The 16,564-nt window shown below is 36.2% G+C and overlaps 1 protein-coding gene across 2 annotated transcripts in view; it reads left to right on the top strand.

The window, feature by feature from the left end:
* The window catches only part of EML5 (EMAP like 5), a gene marked incomplete at its 5' end in the record, with an annotated part of 102,105 nt that overhangs the window by 25,319 nt on the left and 60,222 nt on the right, over window positions 1-16,564 (top strand). For both annotated transcript variants that reach the window (XM_084270402.1, XM_084270401.1), the window contains 5 exons: window positions 2,260-2,445; window positions 10,885-11,020; window positions 13,514-13,715; window positions 14,730-14,867; window positions 15,683-15,939. In XM_084270402.1, coding sequence (XP_084126528.1) covers window positions 2,260-2,445; window positions 10,885-11,020; window positions 13,514-13,715; window positions 14,730-14,867; window positions 15,683-15,939 — 919 coding nt within the window. The remainder of the gene's footprint in view (window positions 1-2,259; window positions 2,446-10,884; window positions 11,021-13,513; window positions 13,716-14,729; window positions 14,868-15,682; window positions 15,940-16,564) is intronic.

Genomic DNA, 16,564 nt, shown 5'->3' with positions numbered 1-16,564 from the left:
CTAAAACAACAATTTCTGTTTGAAATCCCAAGTAGCGTGAAAGAGGATGTGCAGGTTTAAGGTGAGTCCAGGTATTCAAGTTTCTGATTGTTCAACAGTTAATGTATTGTAACTCTGCAGAGGTGGAACAAGTTGAAAAAACATTTCTTACAGTTTGAGAAAGTGTAGAGATACAGTAGTAAGAGAAAGGGAAATACCTAATGTTTCCTCTAATTCTTTTCTTTTTCCTGCTGTTATTTCTACATTTATAATTTGTACCTGTTAGAGGATTCATAATTTGGACAGTTCATACCTTTTTCAAGCAGAGCATTTCTATGCAACACTCTGCTTTGTTTGATCCACGTACCAACTGCCATGCAGAAGCAGCTTCTTTTTCAGGATTAGCTCTGTGAGCAGGATTGTCAGTGCATGGTGGTCATCAAATATGTTTCCTAAAGTTTCCTATGTTTCCACTGCCTTCTCCTGTGCTCCGTCTCCTGTGTTACCACATAACAGCAGTAGATGGCACCTTGAAAGTTCTGTATTGCTCTTCTGTGTACATTCCGGTGGTGAGAAAATGTGTTGTGTTTTATACAGTGAATTAATTACATATTAATGGTTTATGGGAAAAGTGTTCAGTGTGTTGGCTACACTGATCATGTTTTTGATTTAGCATCGTGTTTAGCATATCATTTACAGATTTCCATGAGCTTGATTAATAACTTTTTTTTCCTACTTCAATATCTAAAAGGACTGTTATGCCAAAAGCGAGCTAATATTTGCCAACAGTGATTTAGTATATTTCAGGTGGATTTATGATGTCAAAACATATCTATTTAGATAAGCAGAAGTTTATTTGAGCACTTTTAAGGCTCTGTGAAGCCTTCTAAAATAACAATAACATTTCAAAAATATCGTTGTTTCCTTTGAGAAAATATTAACTGAAAATCTGAATCCTGTAGATTTTTAAGCCTTGGGATCAGGCAACAGATTTTTGATGATGTGCATTTTTCTTAAACCATCCCTTCTTGTTCTGTTAAATAACAATAATTGCTTTTGTGTTTGTAATTAATATTTTTTCCTCACATTAAATTTTGTGGAACCTGTAATACTACTTAAGTCATGTAGATAATTCCAAGTGAACTAATACTGAGAAATTACTTTTCTTAGTTATGTTATCTACCTCCATACTGGAGCTAGGTGTTTGATTTATGCAGTGATTATGCAGTTATTTCTCAAGTTTTGACCCATGTATTTTGGCTAAAGAAATACTAAGTAAGATACAGAGATTTGTATAATCCGGATATGGTTGTTTCATAATTACAATATTACTGGTACAAAAATCTGTTTGTGGTAACTGCTTACATTATCCTGTATTAATAGAAGTATCTACTGAGAATTTTGAGTAGATGACTGATAGCAGGGAGACTTGCTGTGAAATACAGTTTCGTAAACAGGTATACAGGGAGTATACTGAGACAATGTAAGAATAACCTGTCAGCAGTGAGGAGATAAAGGGTTTCACATTTTGTACTGGATTTCTCCAGCAGCTTGTTGACTTTTAGGTACATAGGAAAGTTTGATGAGAAAAGGCAAGTGCTGCTTGTCTGTACAGATCTCAGGACCTCTGTAGCTGGAGAATTGGTTGGCAGGAGACTTAGAATGTCTTGACTTTAGGAGTCATTACTACATGTTGGATCACCTATGAGGAAATTCACTCCCATACTAACGGTTTACTAGAAAGTTCTCAAAAATGCCTGCTTTAGATGGCTGCTTTGCATGATCAGTGGTTCTGATGAGAAGTGGCAAGTCTGTAACAAAAGCAGCTGCTATCAAACAGAGCAAATGGCATCCCTATCAGAAATTTTCAGGCTTAGATTGCATCTTTAAATGCCTACAGTAACATAAAGTACAAATGAAGCATTTTCAAAGTGGAAGTCTTGCATCAAAGAAAGATCATCAGATAGTTCTGTTAGGAATCACTTTTTAAAAACAACTGGCAATGCAACTGACTCACAAACTATAATTTGAAAGAATTTCAGTTTGATTTAATACTGATACCCTGAAGCTCCTTCCCAAATAGTTTGCTATGCTGATTTTATTGAAAGATAAAGTTGGTTAATAATATAAAAAGTAGTTAATGAGCTGGAGAACTAAAGGAGGGAAAGGAGTATGAATGATGATGTCTTTTGAAGGTAAAGTACTTCTCTTTCAGCTGTACATATTAAATTAGAGGATATTCGCAAAATATCCATCTTTTAAAATCACTTTATGTTGCAGTTCTGGAGCTTGTGTGGCAATTCATTGACACCAAAACGTGGTGTTTTTGGCAAAACTGGTGATCTCCAAACTATATTGTGCCTAGCCTGTGCAAGGGATGAAGTGACATATTCTGGTGCACTGAATGGAGATATATATGTATGGAAAGGAATCAACCTTGTACGGACAATACAGGGAGCACATGCTGTAAGTATATCCCTAAACTAATATAAAATGTTAAATAGATTTCTGGAAAGCTGGAAAGGGCAGTGCAAGATCACCTGGTCTGTGTTCCAAGGAGTCTCAATTCTAGAGACTCAGTATGTCTAACTTGAATATGTTTTTCTCTTCTTATTTTATTGTTGCTTAAGATCGATGTTGTGGTAGAAAGTGAATGCTGAAGTGAGAAATATTTATGTAGTGTTTCCCATTATCATTGATTTGGGACCTAGTACTTGGTAGAGCCAGGTATGTCACAGAAAATATGTTTAAGTTTACCCTTAAATGGACATGTATTACTCCATTCAGTTACCTATGTGTGGGTGTACGTGGTGGCATTTTATATACTGGAGTTGCATATAAATCTGCCTCCCCCAAAGAATATTGGTCTGCTTTATCTGACTTCCTGATAGATGTCTGATCAATCCAAAGGCATCTCAGAAGACCTGGACTTCTGTATTTAGGCAGTTGGTGTTGAAACAAAGCAGCAGATTGCCAGAGAGTCTGTGGAGTCTCCATCCGCATCTGTCCGTTTGGAGATACAACATGACTGCATGCAGTCTTGAGCAACCTGCTTTTCCCTGATTCCACTTTGAGCAGGGGTTTGGAATAGAAGGTCTACAGAATTGTACATTATTCCATCGATGGTGTCCCCCCTTGCTGATGGTCTAGTAGCTCTCTGGAGTCCATTGATTGTGAGAACTGCAATGCAAGCCCAAACGCATGGCTCTTTTGTAGACATACATGTTTAGTCATTTTAGCTTGAATCAATCACTCCTCCTTGTCTTGTGTGGCTGGATTTTACTATGCTTATTCAGCTCTTTAAAACAGCTTTGAAAAGTGAGGACGTACCAGTGAAATTTTAATAATAACTTTACCACTTTCAACATTTTTTCTTTTTTTTTAACTTTTAATCAAAAATTTTAATTTGACTATGAAGTGGTTATATTTTGGCTATGTAAGTTATTCTTATATTTTCCATATTCTTTCAAAGCCTATGGTTTTATGATTAAAGTAAGCAGCAAATATACACTTAGTGGTTTGCAATCTAATTTGTGCCTGCCAAACTATAAGTCCTCATTTCCTCTTGCGGTACTAAGTCATATGCCATAATATAATGCAAGATTCAACTTCTAACTTGTCCAAGTATTAATTTAAAAACAAAGCAAATCAATTTCTCATTGTTTTAACCAATGAGACATGAAACTGCTATGGTAACTTTAGGAAGCTATATTATTTGCTTCTTGAAGGTTGATTTTATATTGTATTTTATATTGTATTTTATAACTAATATTTGAAGCTCCCTTACTAACAACCTGAAACTGTGAAAATGCAAGCATATGAGTTCCTATATTACAGCTTCAAGTATTAAGTAAAATTGAGTAGCAGTTTATTATTCTTTTTTATAAGAAGGGATTTGTTTTAATTGACAGTATTGGGCTGGATGGGATGGTGTATGTAACTGAAGTATTAAAATCACTCCTTATGATTTGATCAGGTAGAATAGAGGGGGCAAAAAGTGGTGAATGATATGTATGTGGGAGGTTACAGTCAGTCTGTAGTAAGGAAACTCTTCGCTTACTGAACATTTAGGGAAGTGCATTCAGGATAGTTGCAGCCTGCTGAATTTAAAAGCAATTGGGCTGCTTATTCAGACAGCTGTGTGAAGACTGTGTCTGCTTATGAACAGCAATGAGGTTATTGAGAAGTAACCATGGGAAATATATCCTAGACTATATTTTATATTTGAGATGTCTTTATATTCATATAAGTGTATGTAAATATATACACACACATGCAGAACCTCTTGTATGCATCTATAGAAATACTAAATGTATTCAAGAAGACCCAAATTATAAATCAGAAGGTATGAGGGGATAGTTTAGCCTTCAGATATTCCCTAATTCTTACTCTATACCTGCAGATTTGGTTTTACTGTTCATATTCAGTGTTCAGTAGTGTTCTGATATGTGTTTTCCTGAGGTGATGTGGACACTGACTTTTTGATGTTGATCTTAGTGAAATGAAGTTTTTATAATGCTTATATTGCATATGCAAACCTGGATTCCCAGAGGAAAGAAAGTACTTGGTCTCCTATCCAAAACTGATTAGGAAAATACATTCTATCCTGTTCGGTTTTACAGGAGACACCTGTCCTGTATATTCACATATTTGTTGCTTGGAGTATTTGGAATTGCAGCAGTGAATTCCTCAGAATAATGCAGTGCTTTTCAGCTGTTTCAGTGTGAAATGAACCAACTGTTAAGTGTAGGATGATGAGAGCTTGTTGCTCCTGTACCTGATGTGCTGTGTCAGTCAGTTCTTTGTTGACCCCTAGATCAAATTTGAAGTGCTTTGCTCCTTATCTTCAGCAGCGTCAGTGGATGAAGCTCAGATGACCTTGGAGTAGGTCTCATCTAGCCTTCTATTTTTGGCTCTGTCCTTTTGGCTCGGTGGAACTGTACTTTGCAGTACTGAAAATTAAGCAGGGGCACTAGTCCATGGCTTTGGAATTCATTTTTACAGGAGATTAGAGTCACTACAAATCTCACCAATTTCGGGGTGGGGGGACTGGGGAAATCAAACCCATGATAAAATCTCTTCTGGAAGCTTACTTTACAACAAAATGAAACCTTGTTTTTCAATAAAACCTTAAAGGATAATATTGTCAGACTATTGTTAGCACAAAATATAGCCGCTTGGAATGATTGCCTCTCCAGCCAAATTAAACCAGTACCATCAAATCTTACAGTTATTTCGACTCAGTTTATAAGTCATGTCCTTCTTGTCTGGTTTTTCAGAAGAAAATGCAAGTGATAACATCTGTGATGTGCACATGTTATTAAAAGCACAGTGTGTGCATTGTAGGGAATTGGTGTAAGTTTCCATTCAGTGTGCTCAGGTTGGAATTCCCATGCCTGCATGCCTGTTGATCATCCTGCATCATTACCTCCTCAAAAGGCTTGAAATAAACTGAAAATTTATTCAAAGAAAACATCCCATTATTTGTGTAAAGTACTCAGTTTATGCTGCAAGAAAGGAATACAGAGTGTCTGAGATTGCAGGAAAGAAGTTTCTAAAGCACGTTAGTGATGTGGGGTTGTAGTCCATCCAGCTGGCAGTGGTCTGCATCAGTACAGAAAATGTGTTCTTTTCAAAGATTGTCTGTCTTTGTTAGAGTTACCCTAGCTGAAAAGATGGTTTTTATTTTAAGAGTTACTTGATGTAAAAATAAACCATGCTGTCCCAATATCAGTGGCCAAGGAAACAGCAACTTTAAGACTAGCAAGCAAAATAAAAATTAACAGCTGAACCAGATTATCTGTTTTCTGTCACAGCAATTCTAAGAACTGTAGACTGAAGAAAGATTTTCTGACAGAATCCTACCTTCAGTTTGAGTAGAAACAAAAATGTGAAAGCAATTAGGTTGGGATGAGTGAAGAATTAGTTGAAGGAGGATTGGAGAGTTTACTTTAATGTAGGAGTAAAAGGTAGGGAAACATGGAAATGAGCAAGGGTTAAGACTAAAGGCATAGAATTCATCTGCAGGGAACATGATGGCAATGGGAAACTCAAATTCTAGTTTTGCTGATCTCTCCTAAATAATAATGCTAATAATTACAGTTTTTAAAGGGAGAAAGAATGCAGAGCAACATAAAAGCATATGTAAGTTCATTGACACTGCTAGTAGTTTAGGAGGTTCTTTGTAGGCAACGCATCTGATTCTGGAAAGCTCATGTATACCTTCACTGGGGAAAAAAATAATCTCTTACTGGGTGTCTCATTTTTGTACCAGTGCAAAAAAAGACTATAGATTCTTATATTTATCTTATCATTTTACATGTTCTAAATTCAAGGTAGTTTATATCTGTTAATACAGATTATCTGTTAATACAAGATTTTACTCAGGTATTAATATAAAATAGTATACTTATTTAAAAACTGTACTTTTTAAAGATTCTTGTGTGCTATGCCTTTGCCTTGCATAGTAAATGTACATAAGATGCTTTCTCAGCTGCTGAATAATTTATTTTGAGATAGTCTTTCAGAGGTACACATTAAAGTTGTGTGGATTGATGTCAGAAACTGAGGTTAAATAACACGCTCGAGGTTAAATAACAGGCACTCTGTTCAGACTATTGCACGCCTATGTCAGTTGGCTGAATACTAATTAAATATAGATGGAAACAATATAATGAACTTAAATAAGTGGTTTTAAGCTGGTATCATGTACCAACACATTAAGTCATGCAGTATTTTTCTCCTACTGCTTAGACTAGTCATGGATTTGAAAGGTATCTGCCCACTTGTTTCAGCCAATGAGATGTATAGACCACTATTTTGAATTGTTTTTTTTCAGTAATATGCACATTTTTTACCTGTTTTAGCGGTGCTTTGTTAGATTAAATTTCACAGTAGTGGCTCTCCAATGTAAACTTACTGATACCAACCTGAAATGTTTGCAATCTGTTTCCTTGCAATGCAGTATATATTGGGAGAGACAATATCATAGAAAAAGTGCCTAATGTGTGTTGCTTTACGTGTTGGCATCTTATGTTCTGAATTGTGTCTAGGAGTAGAAAGGAGGCACTGGATTTTCTATTGAACTGGTATAATGGCCCTGTTTTCCATATTGCTCAGTAGTAGTCAGTTGGCTTCTGAAATTTCCATATGATCGTTCAAGCTTGGTCCTAATTATAGCCAGCTGCAATCATGTGTTTTAGGAATTGCATGGTCAGAGTTAGAATGGCAGTTTTTATATAAATTACTGCATTTAGGTAAATTAACACTTGATTTCTGTAGTTTGGAGGCAAGATAGAGTCCAGCCACAATAGAAAATCTGAGTCTACCTCATTATTGGAAGCTTCTTAGATACAAGCAGTGACAAAATCACAGAATTGTGGAATGGATTTGGTTGGAAGAGACCTCGAAGATCATGTAGTTCCAACCCCCTGTCATGGGCAGGGACACCCTCCACTAGCCCAGGTTGCCCAAAGCCCCATCCAACCTGTCCTCTCTGGGGAAACCTGTCAGTGCCTCACCACCCTCGTAGTAAAGAATTTCTTCCTAACATCTAATGTGAACCTACCCTCTTTCAGCTTGAAGCCATTACCCGTTGTCCTATCACCAAACTTCCTGATGAACAGACCCTTTCTCACTTTTCTGTAGGACCCCTTTAAGTATTGGTAGGCCATAATTAGGTCTCCTGGGAAACTTCTCCAGCCTTGAACTAAAGGGTGGTTGTAGTGAGGTGAGTGTTGGTCTCTTCTCCCTCATAGCTAGTGACAGGTTAAGGAGAAATGGTCTGAAATTGCCTCAGGGAAAGTTTAGGTTGGATATTAGGAAAAATTTCTTTACTGAAAGGGTTGTCAGAGACTGGAACAGGCTGCCCAGGGAGGTGGCTGAGTCACCATCCATGGAGGTGTTTAAAAGAAGAGTAGATGTTGTGCTTGGTGACATGGTCTAGTGTTGGACCTAATACGGCTGTATAGATGGTTGGACCTGATGATCTTGAAGGTCTTTTCCAGCTGAAACCATTCTATGATTCTAAATATTCATGCAGTAAACACCCTCTTGGTTAAGTTCTTCTTGTACTATTTCAGCTTTCAACTATGATTTCTGGTAAATTTGGGCATTTCTTTTCTTTGTTTGCTCTCATTCAGCTATTTTTTTCTTCTTTAAATTTTTTTTTCCTTCTGAATTTCAGGAAACACAGATTTGACACCAGCTGGAAAAATAGGAAATAATCTGTATTCTGATAAAACTGCTGATCAATTTGAGATGTTATTTTCAGAACTTTCCCATTCATTAGGAATTTTAGTGAAAAATTTATAACAGTAGTGTGCAGTGTCTGTATGTCAAACTCGGTAACTTCTAAGATCAGGAGCACAGTCAATCTGTGCACTTTATTCAGTTGGATCAAAAAAATCCAGTGCAATCATTTGCCTCTCATTACAGCTAGAACACTATTGACCAACAAGAATCAAATTATGTTAATGACAGTGTCAGTCTGAAGGATTAAGAGAAGCATGAAGACTGCAGAGTTGATTTGCATTAACAAAATTGACAGTTTCTAAAAGGAAAGATGTGGAAGTTTTATGACTGGCAAACCTACCTGAATAAAGAATCTGTCTTTTCCCTGTTAAGCGAGAGCCTTAGAATTAAATGAAGAGTAGCTTAACTTGGCTTCTTCCATTAGCTACTTACAGTCCCCATTAATAAGGGACCTTTTTTCTGGTTTTCATATAATTCTTCTATTCCAGTGGCACATAGACTAAAATGAGAACGTCTTATTGCATTTCAAGAGATTGAGCAAGCACAACATCTGCCAAATCTCCTTGACAACCAGTATGTCCTTTTCAAGATAAGGATATTCTGTGAAATGGAAAACAGATTAATCCTGGATCCACTTGATCTTTCTTCAGAACATTCAGCCAGCTTCCCACATCGCCAAATGTCTGATTCTTTTTTTAATACTGACTAATTAAATCATGGATTTTGGAAGGAGTAAATTAGAGAAAAGAAAATAATTCTGTTATCAAGGTTGCATTCCAAAAAGAGCTTTAAAAGATTTGAATATGCCAGAACTTGGGCAAATTCCAGTATATGGCACAAAATCAGCCAAAATTCCTGTTGCATTTTATTTCCTCTATGATACTAAAAGGTTAATGCAGTAAAACAGACAGACAGACACACAGAAACAAATACAGTCTGGGCTGCGTTTTCAAAAATCTCCAGGCTCCTAAAGAAACAGAAAGAGGATTTTCAGGATGGTAGAGATAATGGGAGTTAGCCATCTAATCTGCTTACGACTTAAATTCCACTGCATTTCTGTTTAGGCACGTACTACTCCTGAAAAAGTGGTTTGTCCTTAAAGTCTGGATCCTGCGGATGGGCATGACAGGTCAAAAAATTTGAGTTCTGTCATCCTGGTCTTTCAGTTTTGATTTGTTATGTGACAGTCTAGTAATAATATGCTTTTTTGGTTAAAGCTAGAGAAGCAAACACAGTCCGTATTTCATAGAAACTTAGAATGTGTTAGGTGGGAAGGCACCTTTCAAGGCCATCTAGTCCAACCCCTCCTGCAGTAAGCAGGGATATCTTTACTAGATCGGGGTGGTCAGAGCCCCATCAAGGCTGACCTTGAATAAACTCATTGTGATCATTATGCTATTTTTCTTAGTTATAATTTAAGAAGATAATCAGTTTTGTAGGTGAGGCTAGTCATGAGTACCGGGGAATTCTCAGAAGCCACAACACTGGATGCCGATTTGTTCTGTAAGTGTACAGCTTTATTTTCACCCAAAAGCAAAAGGAATTTGCAAAGGAGAGATAGGCTTTAGAGGTTAATGTGCTTTATTACTGTAAAATCCAGACCCCTAACCAAATAAACTTCTGGAACTTTACATTTACTTCTTTACAAAATTGAAGACAAATGCCAGTTATTGGCTGTTGCAGCTTCTTTTGGACAGGATTGAGAGAGACAGATTTTCCCTTCAATTGTTCTAAATGTTCTCCTGTTTTCTTTCGTCATAGCTGGGTAGTAAATATTTTCAATAAGTATAGGAATTTTTTTTAAATGTTGTGTAGGCTTATTAGTCCAAGTTGCCTTTTCAGTAGCTTTGTGTACTGAATGCGTGAGCTACTTCTGAAAAGGAGACTAATGAGTTGTCTAGACACTAGAGGAAAAAGCGTGTATGCTATGTAGATAGACTACTATGTTTATATCCTATATAGTGGGTATGTGGATGCAGTATCTTTATTTTAATAATAGACATATCATCCTTTCCTCTTCAAGAAAACATGTATTAAGTGAGTTAAGAAAATGTGTTAGGTTTTGTTTCTGGATGTCCACCTTTAAAATGAGAGGATATATTACATGTTTTTAAATGGTGTAAAGTAATCACTGTTTTTCTTACATTTTGCTTCTAAACTTAAATCATTCTTCCTTGGCTTAAAATGAAAGAAAGAAAAAAGACAGGTTTTTTTTTTTTTTGCCTGGTTCAATAGAAGCTGAGTAATACCAACCAATGCCCTGATAGAGATCAGTGAAAATCTTCCTGTTAACATTCTTGAGAGTTGGACCAGACCCTAAGGCAAGAGGGTAAATGCTTCTGCACTAAACTCTAGGGATAAGAAGCAGCATCACTACGATCATGATGATGATGATGAAAACAGTATTGCAACAATTCTTTTATCCTGCTGTTGTACACTGAATGTCAGTTCTGCTTGTTTTGAGTTTGTTGCCATTTAGGACTTGCATCATATTTAAAACTTGTGTTAGTTGCATGTATTTGTTGTTTTCAACAGCATAACAGGTAGGAAGATTGAAAGACAGCCAATAATGACATGGATAAGAGTTCCACTTTCCATATTGGTATCTCTAATCAATGTACATTGTTAAAAATAACTTTCTTTTCTCTTTAGGCAGGAATTTTCAGCATGAATGCATGTGAAGAGGGGTTTGCCACTGGTGGCAGGGATGGCTGTGTTCGCTTGTGGGACTTAAATTTTAAACCAATTACTGTGATTGATCTCAGGGAAACAGACCAGGGATATAAAGGTAAAAAGAAATCTGTCACTTTTGATATACCAATAAGGTAGGAAATATACTGGTGTTTCTAACAAGAAGACTTGAAAAAAAACAAAGTGTTGTTTCATGTATGTTACTGCGAACTATTTACTAGAAAATAAATTTCATCATGCCCACTAGTATGAAGGTCACCCAGTCCTTCAAAGTTGCTGTAAAATATATTATGAGGTTGTAGACATGAAGGTGTGGGTTTGGGTTTTTTTGTTTTAAACCAATAAAACACACATCTTTTCTATAGTACAGCAACAAGGAACGGTAGTGCTTTAAGAGAACTTAGAAGAGATCTTGTGAGATCTACAAAATGGAACAGCAGAGAACAGAAATTGCATTTGTTGGTTATCCAAATTGTCATAAGAAACTACTTGGAAGTTTTGTAGCACTAGAACTCTGCTTACATATACCACTGACTTCAGTTACAGTTTACTTCATGCTAAGATTTATCATCTAGCAGTCTATAACATATTTTGTCAATGTTGTAGATATTATTGCTGCAGTGATTCGGGAAAAGAATGCAAACACATGTGAAGTGCTAATGTCACAGTATTGCTTTTGGTGGTATTTGGTTTTCAAATCTGATTGTGTCTTCACAACTTCATCTGCCAGGTCCTTCAGGACTCGCAGATGCATCTTATCAGGTCTCATGAACTTGTGCACCTTCACGTTCCATAGATGGTCTTGAACCAAATTTTCTTCTACAGTTGATTGTTTTTCATTCTTCTTCATCTTTAATAAATCTGAATCTTTCCTTCAGTCTTTTTTTCTTACTGTAGCCTTTTGAGGATTGCCTTTATGACCTGTCCTCTAGTCATCATCTTAATTGTACTTTCTGCTGCTTCTGTACTTCACCTCTTGGTAATTTTATCTGTGAACACGACTTGAATTCTGTATCCCTGTGAATGGCTCAGAGAGCAATTAGTTGACTCTGGATTTCAATCTCCTATTGGTCAAATTGTTTTTCAAAATATGTCATTCCACTATAAACAGTTCCAAATTAGTAAGACAGATGTCTTAATCATCTTTTATCAAAGATTCTGGTTGTTTATTTTTTAATCACTGTACAAAATATAATATGTCAATTACAAGGTTGAATGGTAAGGTGGTTATATTCACCAGTGCAGCACAATAGAAGCAGATCTGTAAAGCAAAACAGTTGGTGTGGAGGGATAGAGTAGCACAGAATAGATGCATTTTGAGGGGTGTTTGAGTAGCATTAGTTCTAGTCTGGTTCAGTGAACTGAACATCGTATTACAGTTGGAGTGCACTGTGTGCACTTCTGGAGCACATCATTCAGTTCTGTTCCATAAGGTGGGAATCTAATTTGTGCATTTGAACACAAAGTAGGCGTGATCAGGAGATTTGTTTTGAAAGCTGGCTTGGTCAGAATTAAAACATCAGTGCAGGACCTGCCAGCCCACCCATTCACTGTTCCCTTGTCTTGCAGATTTTTCTAATGTAAACTTAATAACAGACTATTTTTCCCTCTACATGTTCAATACTTTTCAGAAGCACATAGAATTTTGTCTCTTTCAAAGATCATTCTCAAGCTCCTCTGCATGAAAGTCAGTATTTAGGAAAAGTGAATTAAGTTTCAGGTTATCAGCAACTGAAATTGGCAAAAATGAGTTGCATTACCAGAGTGTTATAAGTACTGTGTTTTTTGGAAGGTTCCATATTCCTAAAATTGGGCAGCTAAGACTGGGTTCTCACTGTACAACTGTCCTAACTTCCATTTTATTATTCCCAACCTTATCTACAGACAAGTGTAGCCTGTGAGTGCTCACCTCCACCATAAAGCTGGAACTAACTCAGTTGTTAGAAGTGCATGTTACCATTCCATCATAAACCCTTTCCATCTCTTTCTATATATTCTTTCAGTTGGATTTTTTTTGAAGTGGAAAAAATAATTGCAGATACTGTTAAGATGTTAGAAAGATTTGCTTTGGGGGAGTGTCTCAGAAACAAGCTGGGAAGAATTCAGAATCAGAATTGGGTTCTTCGTCTGTCTTAGTAGAATGTAATGTCTACGTTATATGTGATGCTTCTGTCACTTGTATAATTTAGGTGTGTGTAGCTAGGTCTGAGGTTCATGGTTTGATTGGGAATTGTAATTCGTATTCCTTGCTGCCTTTTTTGAAATTTGAAGGTGTTAGATGTGTAATTTCAGATGCAAATTTCAGTGTTACATCCTTCTGTGACAGACATCATACAAGAATAGGCCATGTGACCTTTATTAAAATAAGGCTTACGTTTTATTTTAGAATTTTTTGTAATACTGAGCTTGAAAACTTAATGCTTCAAGGGCAGTATGTGTTATATGGAATAGATAAAATGGGTAAATTGAGGAATAAGAGAAGGTATATGAATACTTAACATTTTTTACTCTTTATGTTTTGTCATGTGCTATGTTACTATTGTTTCATGCATTCAGGAGATGTATGTCTCAGGCACAATCTCTTCCACAGGTCTGTCTGTAAGAAGTGTTTGCTGGAGAGGAGACCATATACTCGTCGGGACACAAGATAGTGAAATCTTTGAAATTGTGGTGCATGAGCGTAATAAGCCTTTCCTGATAATGCAGGGACACTGTGAAGGAGAGCTATGGGCTTTGGCTGTCCATCCTACTAAACCTCTAGCAATGACTGGAAGTGATGATCGATCAGTCAGGTTAAATCTCGTTTGTTTGTTTAACTGCATACAGTTTTATACAAATGGCTCATTTTGTAAATAACCCAATGGAAATGTACACATTTAAAAGGTATTAAAATGTGCCGTTGACGTACTTGTGAAGAGTGAAGTGCTCCCCAGGAATATAGTGGAAACATTTTATTTGAGAAAAATTAAATATACAAAATTCGAACAAATTTAATTTAGGCTAACAGACTATCCGTGAAGTGTTTTCAGGAGTTGTTAGGCATTTGCAGGTCACAATAGAAAAAACAGGTTTTACTCCTATCGTTTTCACCATTTCACACGCTGCAAATTAACTTTTAGCTTGAGAGTTTCACCTAATGCATACATAATAATGAGAGCCTGTATTCTGAGAAAACCTAGTAAATTACTTCCTACCACAAATTCACCCTTTTTCATCAAACCTTTTCTTTTCTTAGAAATTAAGTGTTGGCTTTTTTGTTAAATATTTTAAGTATGACAAGCTTATACAAAAATGTACTTGAATTACAAATATTGAAATAATGCTCAAGAATTCAAGATATATCTTATAAATGATAGATGCTGTAAGGTGGCTTGTAGTACAAGTTACATGTCATAATATTATTGGGATATTTGTAAGGAGTTAAGAATAATGACTTGTTAAGAGGAAAGGATCTGTTTACTGAGGAAAATCTGTAATTGGTCTTTAGCGTTCTTCTTGGCTAACATGATTAACAAAACAGTGGAATTTCCTCAGGGCATTCTAAAAGTTTATATTCTTATAGGTTGTCATTATTTTTATATTCAGAAAGTAAAAATTAATTTTAGTCTGTATTTCCTAGTGCTGCTGCTCTAAATATAAGAATATTCTTTGCTCTATGCAGAATTCACACTTTTGTCTAAGATTTTCCTTGTGGAAAATGATTTTAAACCACAACATTAATGTGTCGGGTGTTCTGCAGAAATTGCAGTGTTCATGGTATCTATGGGACAGCCACAAACCACTCTTTACAATTTTAATTCTTTTAGAATCTGGAGTTTAATAGACCATGCTCTGATTGCCCGGTGCAATATGGAGGAGCCCATTCGCTGTGCGGCGGTTAGTACTGATGGAATCCATCTCGCCCTTGGAATGAAGGATGGCTCTTTCACTGTGCTTCGAGTCAGGTATGCTACAAACATTAAAAATAGATGCTTAGGTATCCTATGTAATTGCTTTGATAAAGTGTATGTATGGTGACACTATAGTGACTGTACATGAGGAGACCACTTAGGCTGCTGCTCTAGATTACTGATCTTTAAGGTCTTGATATTTTTTAATGTTTTCTATGTGTGTTCATGTTGTTCTGCAGCAACACTTTTGAAAAAGTGTATTGGTCTATTTGCAAAGAATGGTAGTGTCCTAGGAAGTGCTTTTCTGTAGGTTTTAGCTTTATTAATTATTACTGAATTCTTAAGAAAAAAATGTTCATGACCTCCTCGGCCGTTCACATGTGCTGGAGTGCTGCTGTTAGCACAGCACCCACACAAACACAGTGTGTCCTGATGCTGTGATCCCACAGTTTGAAAGGGAGGATGAGTTGTCTCATGTCAGGGAATTTTTCTTCCCTGAGTGAATAAAGATCTGGTAATCTACCTGACTTTTTTTTTGTTTGTTTGTTTGTTTTATTTTACTTGGGGTTATTTGCTTTGCTTTTTGGTGGACTGAGCTTGAACAGTTCCTTTTGTTCACTGTCCCGCAGCCGAGTGCAGCACAACCTTGTGTCACTGTTCCCTCTTTGGTTGTTTTTTGGCTGTGGAGCCATGCCCAACTGTAAAAACAGCAGTGTTGTGTTTGCACTCATGGTAGTAAAGCTGATGTCATCATTTCACAATTCTGTCCATTTTTTAAAACTGGGAACTTGACAAAATGCTAAGGCTCTTCTATACTTATGACATTAAGGCTCTTCTATACTTATGACATGCTTTCTTTCATACTACAGAGATATGACTGAGGTTGTTCATATCAAAGACAGGAAAGAAGCTATTCATGAACTGAAATACTCACCAGATGGGAATTTCCTAGCTGTTGGTTCCAATGACAGCTCTGTGGATATATATGGTGTTGTTCAGCGATACAAGAAAGTTGGGGAATGTATTGGATCTTTAAGTTTCATCACCCATATGGATTGGTCTTCAGACAGTAAATACTTACAGACCAATGATGGAAATGGGAAGAGACTTTTTTACAGGATGCCAAGTAAGATTTTAAGTTGTCTTTATATTATTTCTTACTTATTACAGAAAAAAAATGTATAGTCGTTTTCTAAAAACAGCCAAATACAGGTGCTGTTTCAAAACACTGGGTTATAGAGAAATTTTTTATAAGTTTGTAAAGACTCTTACTGTATTGGAGTAAGTACAGAATTTTCTGGCAAAGTTACTTGAATATTTTTGTCCTATATGCTTACTCTTCTTTATAATGCATCTTTTCATGGTAGAGATGATGGCTTATAATTTATCTCTCAAAACTAAATCTTTGCTTTTCTTTATTTTAGAAAAAGAAAAATAATGCATGGAAATTCAATTTTGCAATAGCTTAATAACTTTGTATTTACTGAGTTTGTGTATTAAATGGATTAAATTTGCTTATGCTGTATGTTGTTTTAACTTGTGGGAAAAAGCAGTTTGTTGCATCTTGAAAGAGTCATCTGGTTTTCTAGAACAGCCGTACTGAGGAACTGGACTTAAAAGAGGTTTTACAGGGAGAAATTTGTATTACATAGAAAGAATCAGAATGCAAATCAACTTGGAAGTGGAATGGGATTAGGTAATTGTAGAGAATATAGGAGTACCTGGCATAAGGATGCCAGAATGTTAGAAAT

The sequence above is a fragment of the Gallinula chloropus genome (assembly GCF_964237585.1).
Source record: "Gallinula chloropus genome assembly, chromosome: 14".
Taxonomy (NCBI): Eukaryota; Metazoa; Chordata; class Aves; order Gruiformes; family Rallidae; genus Gallinula; species Gallinula chloropus.
The sequence above is the reverse complement of the archived record's forward strand: the minus strand, read 5'-3'. Positions and strand labels throughout refer to the sequence as shown.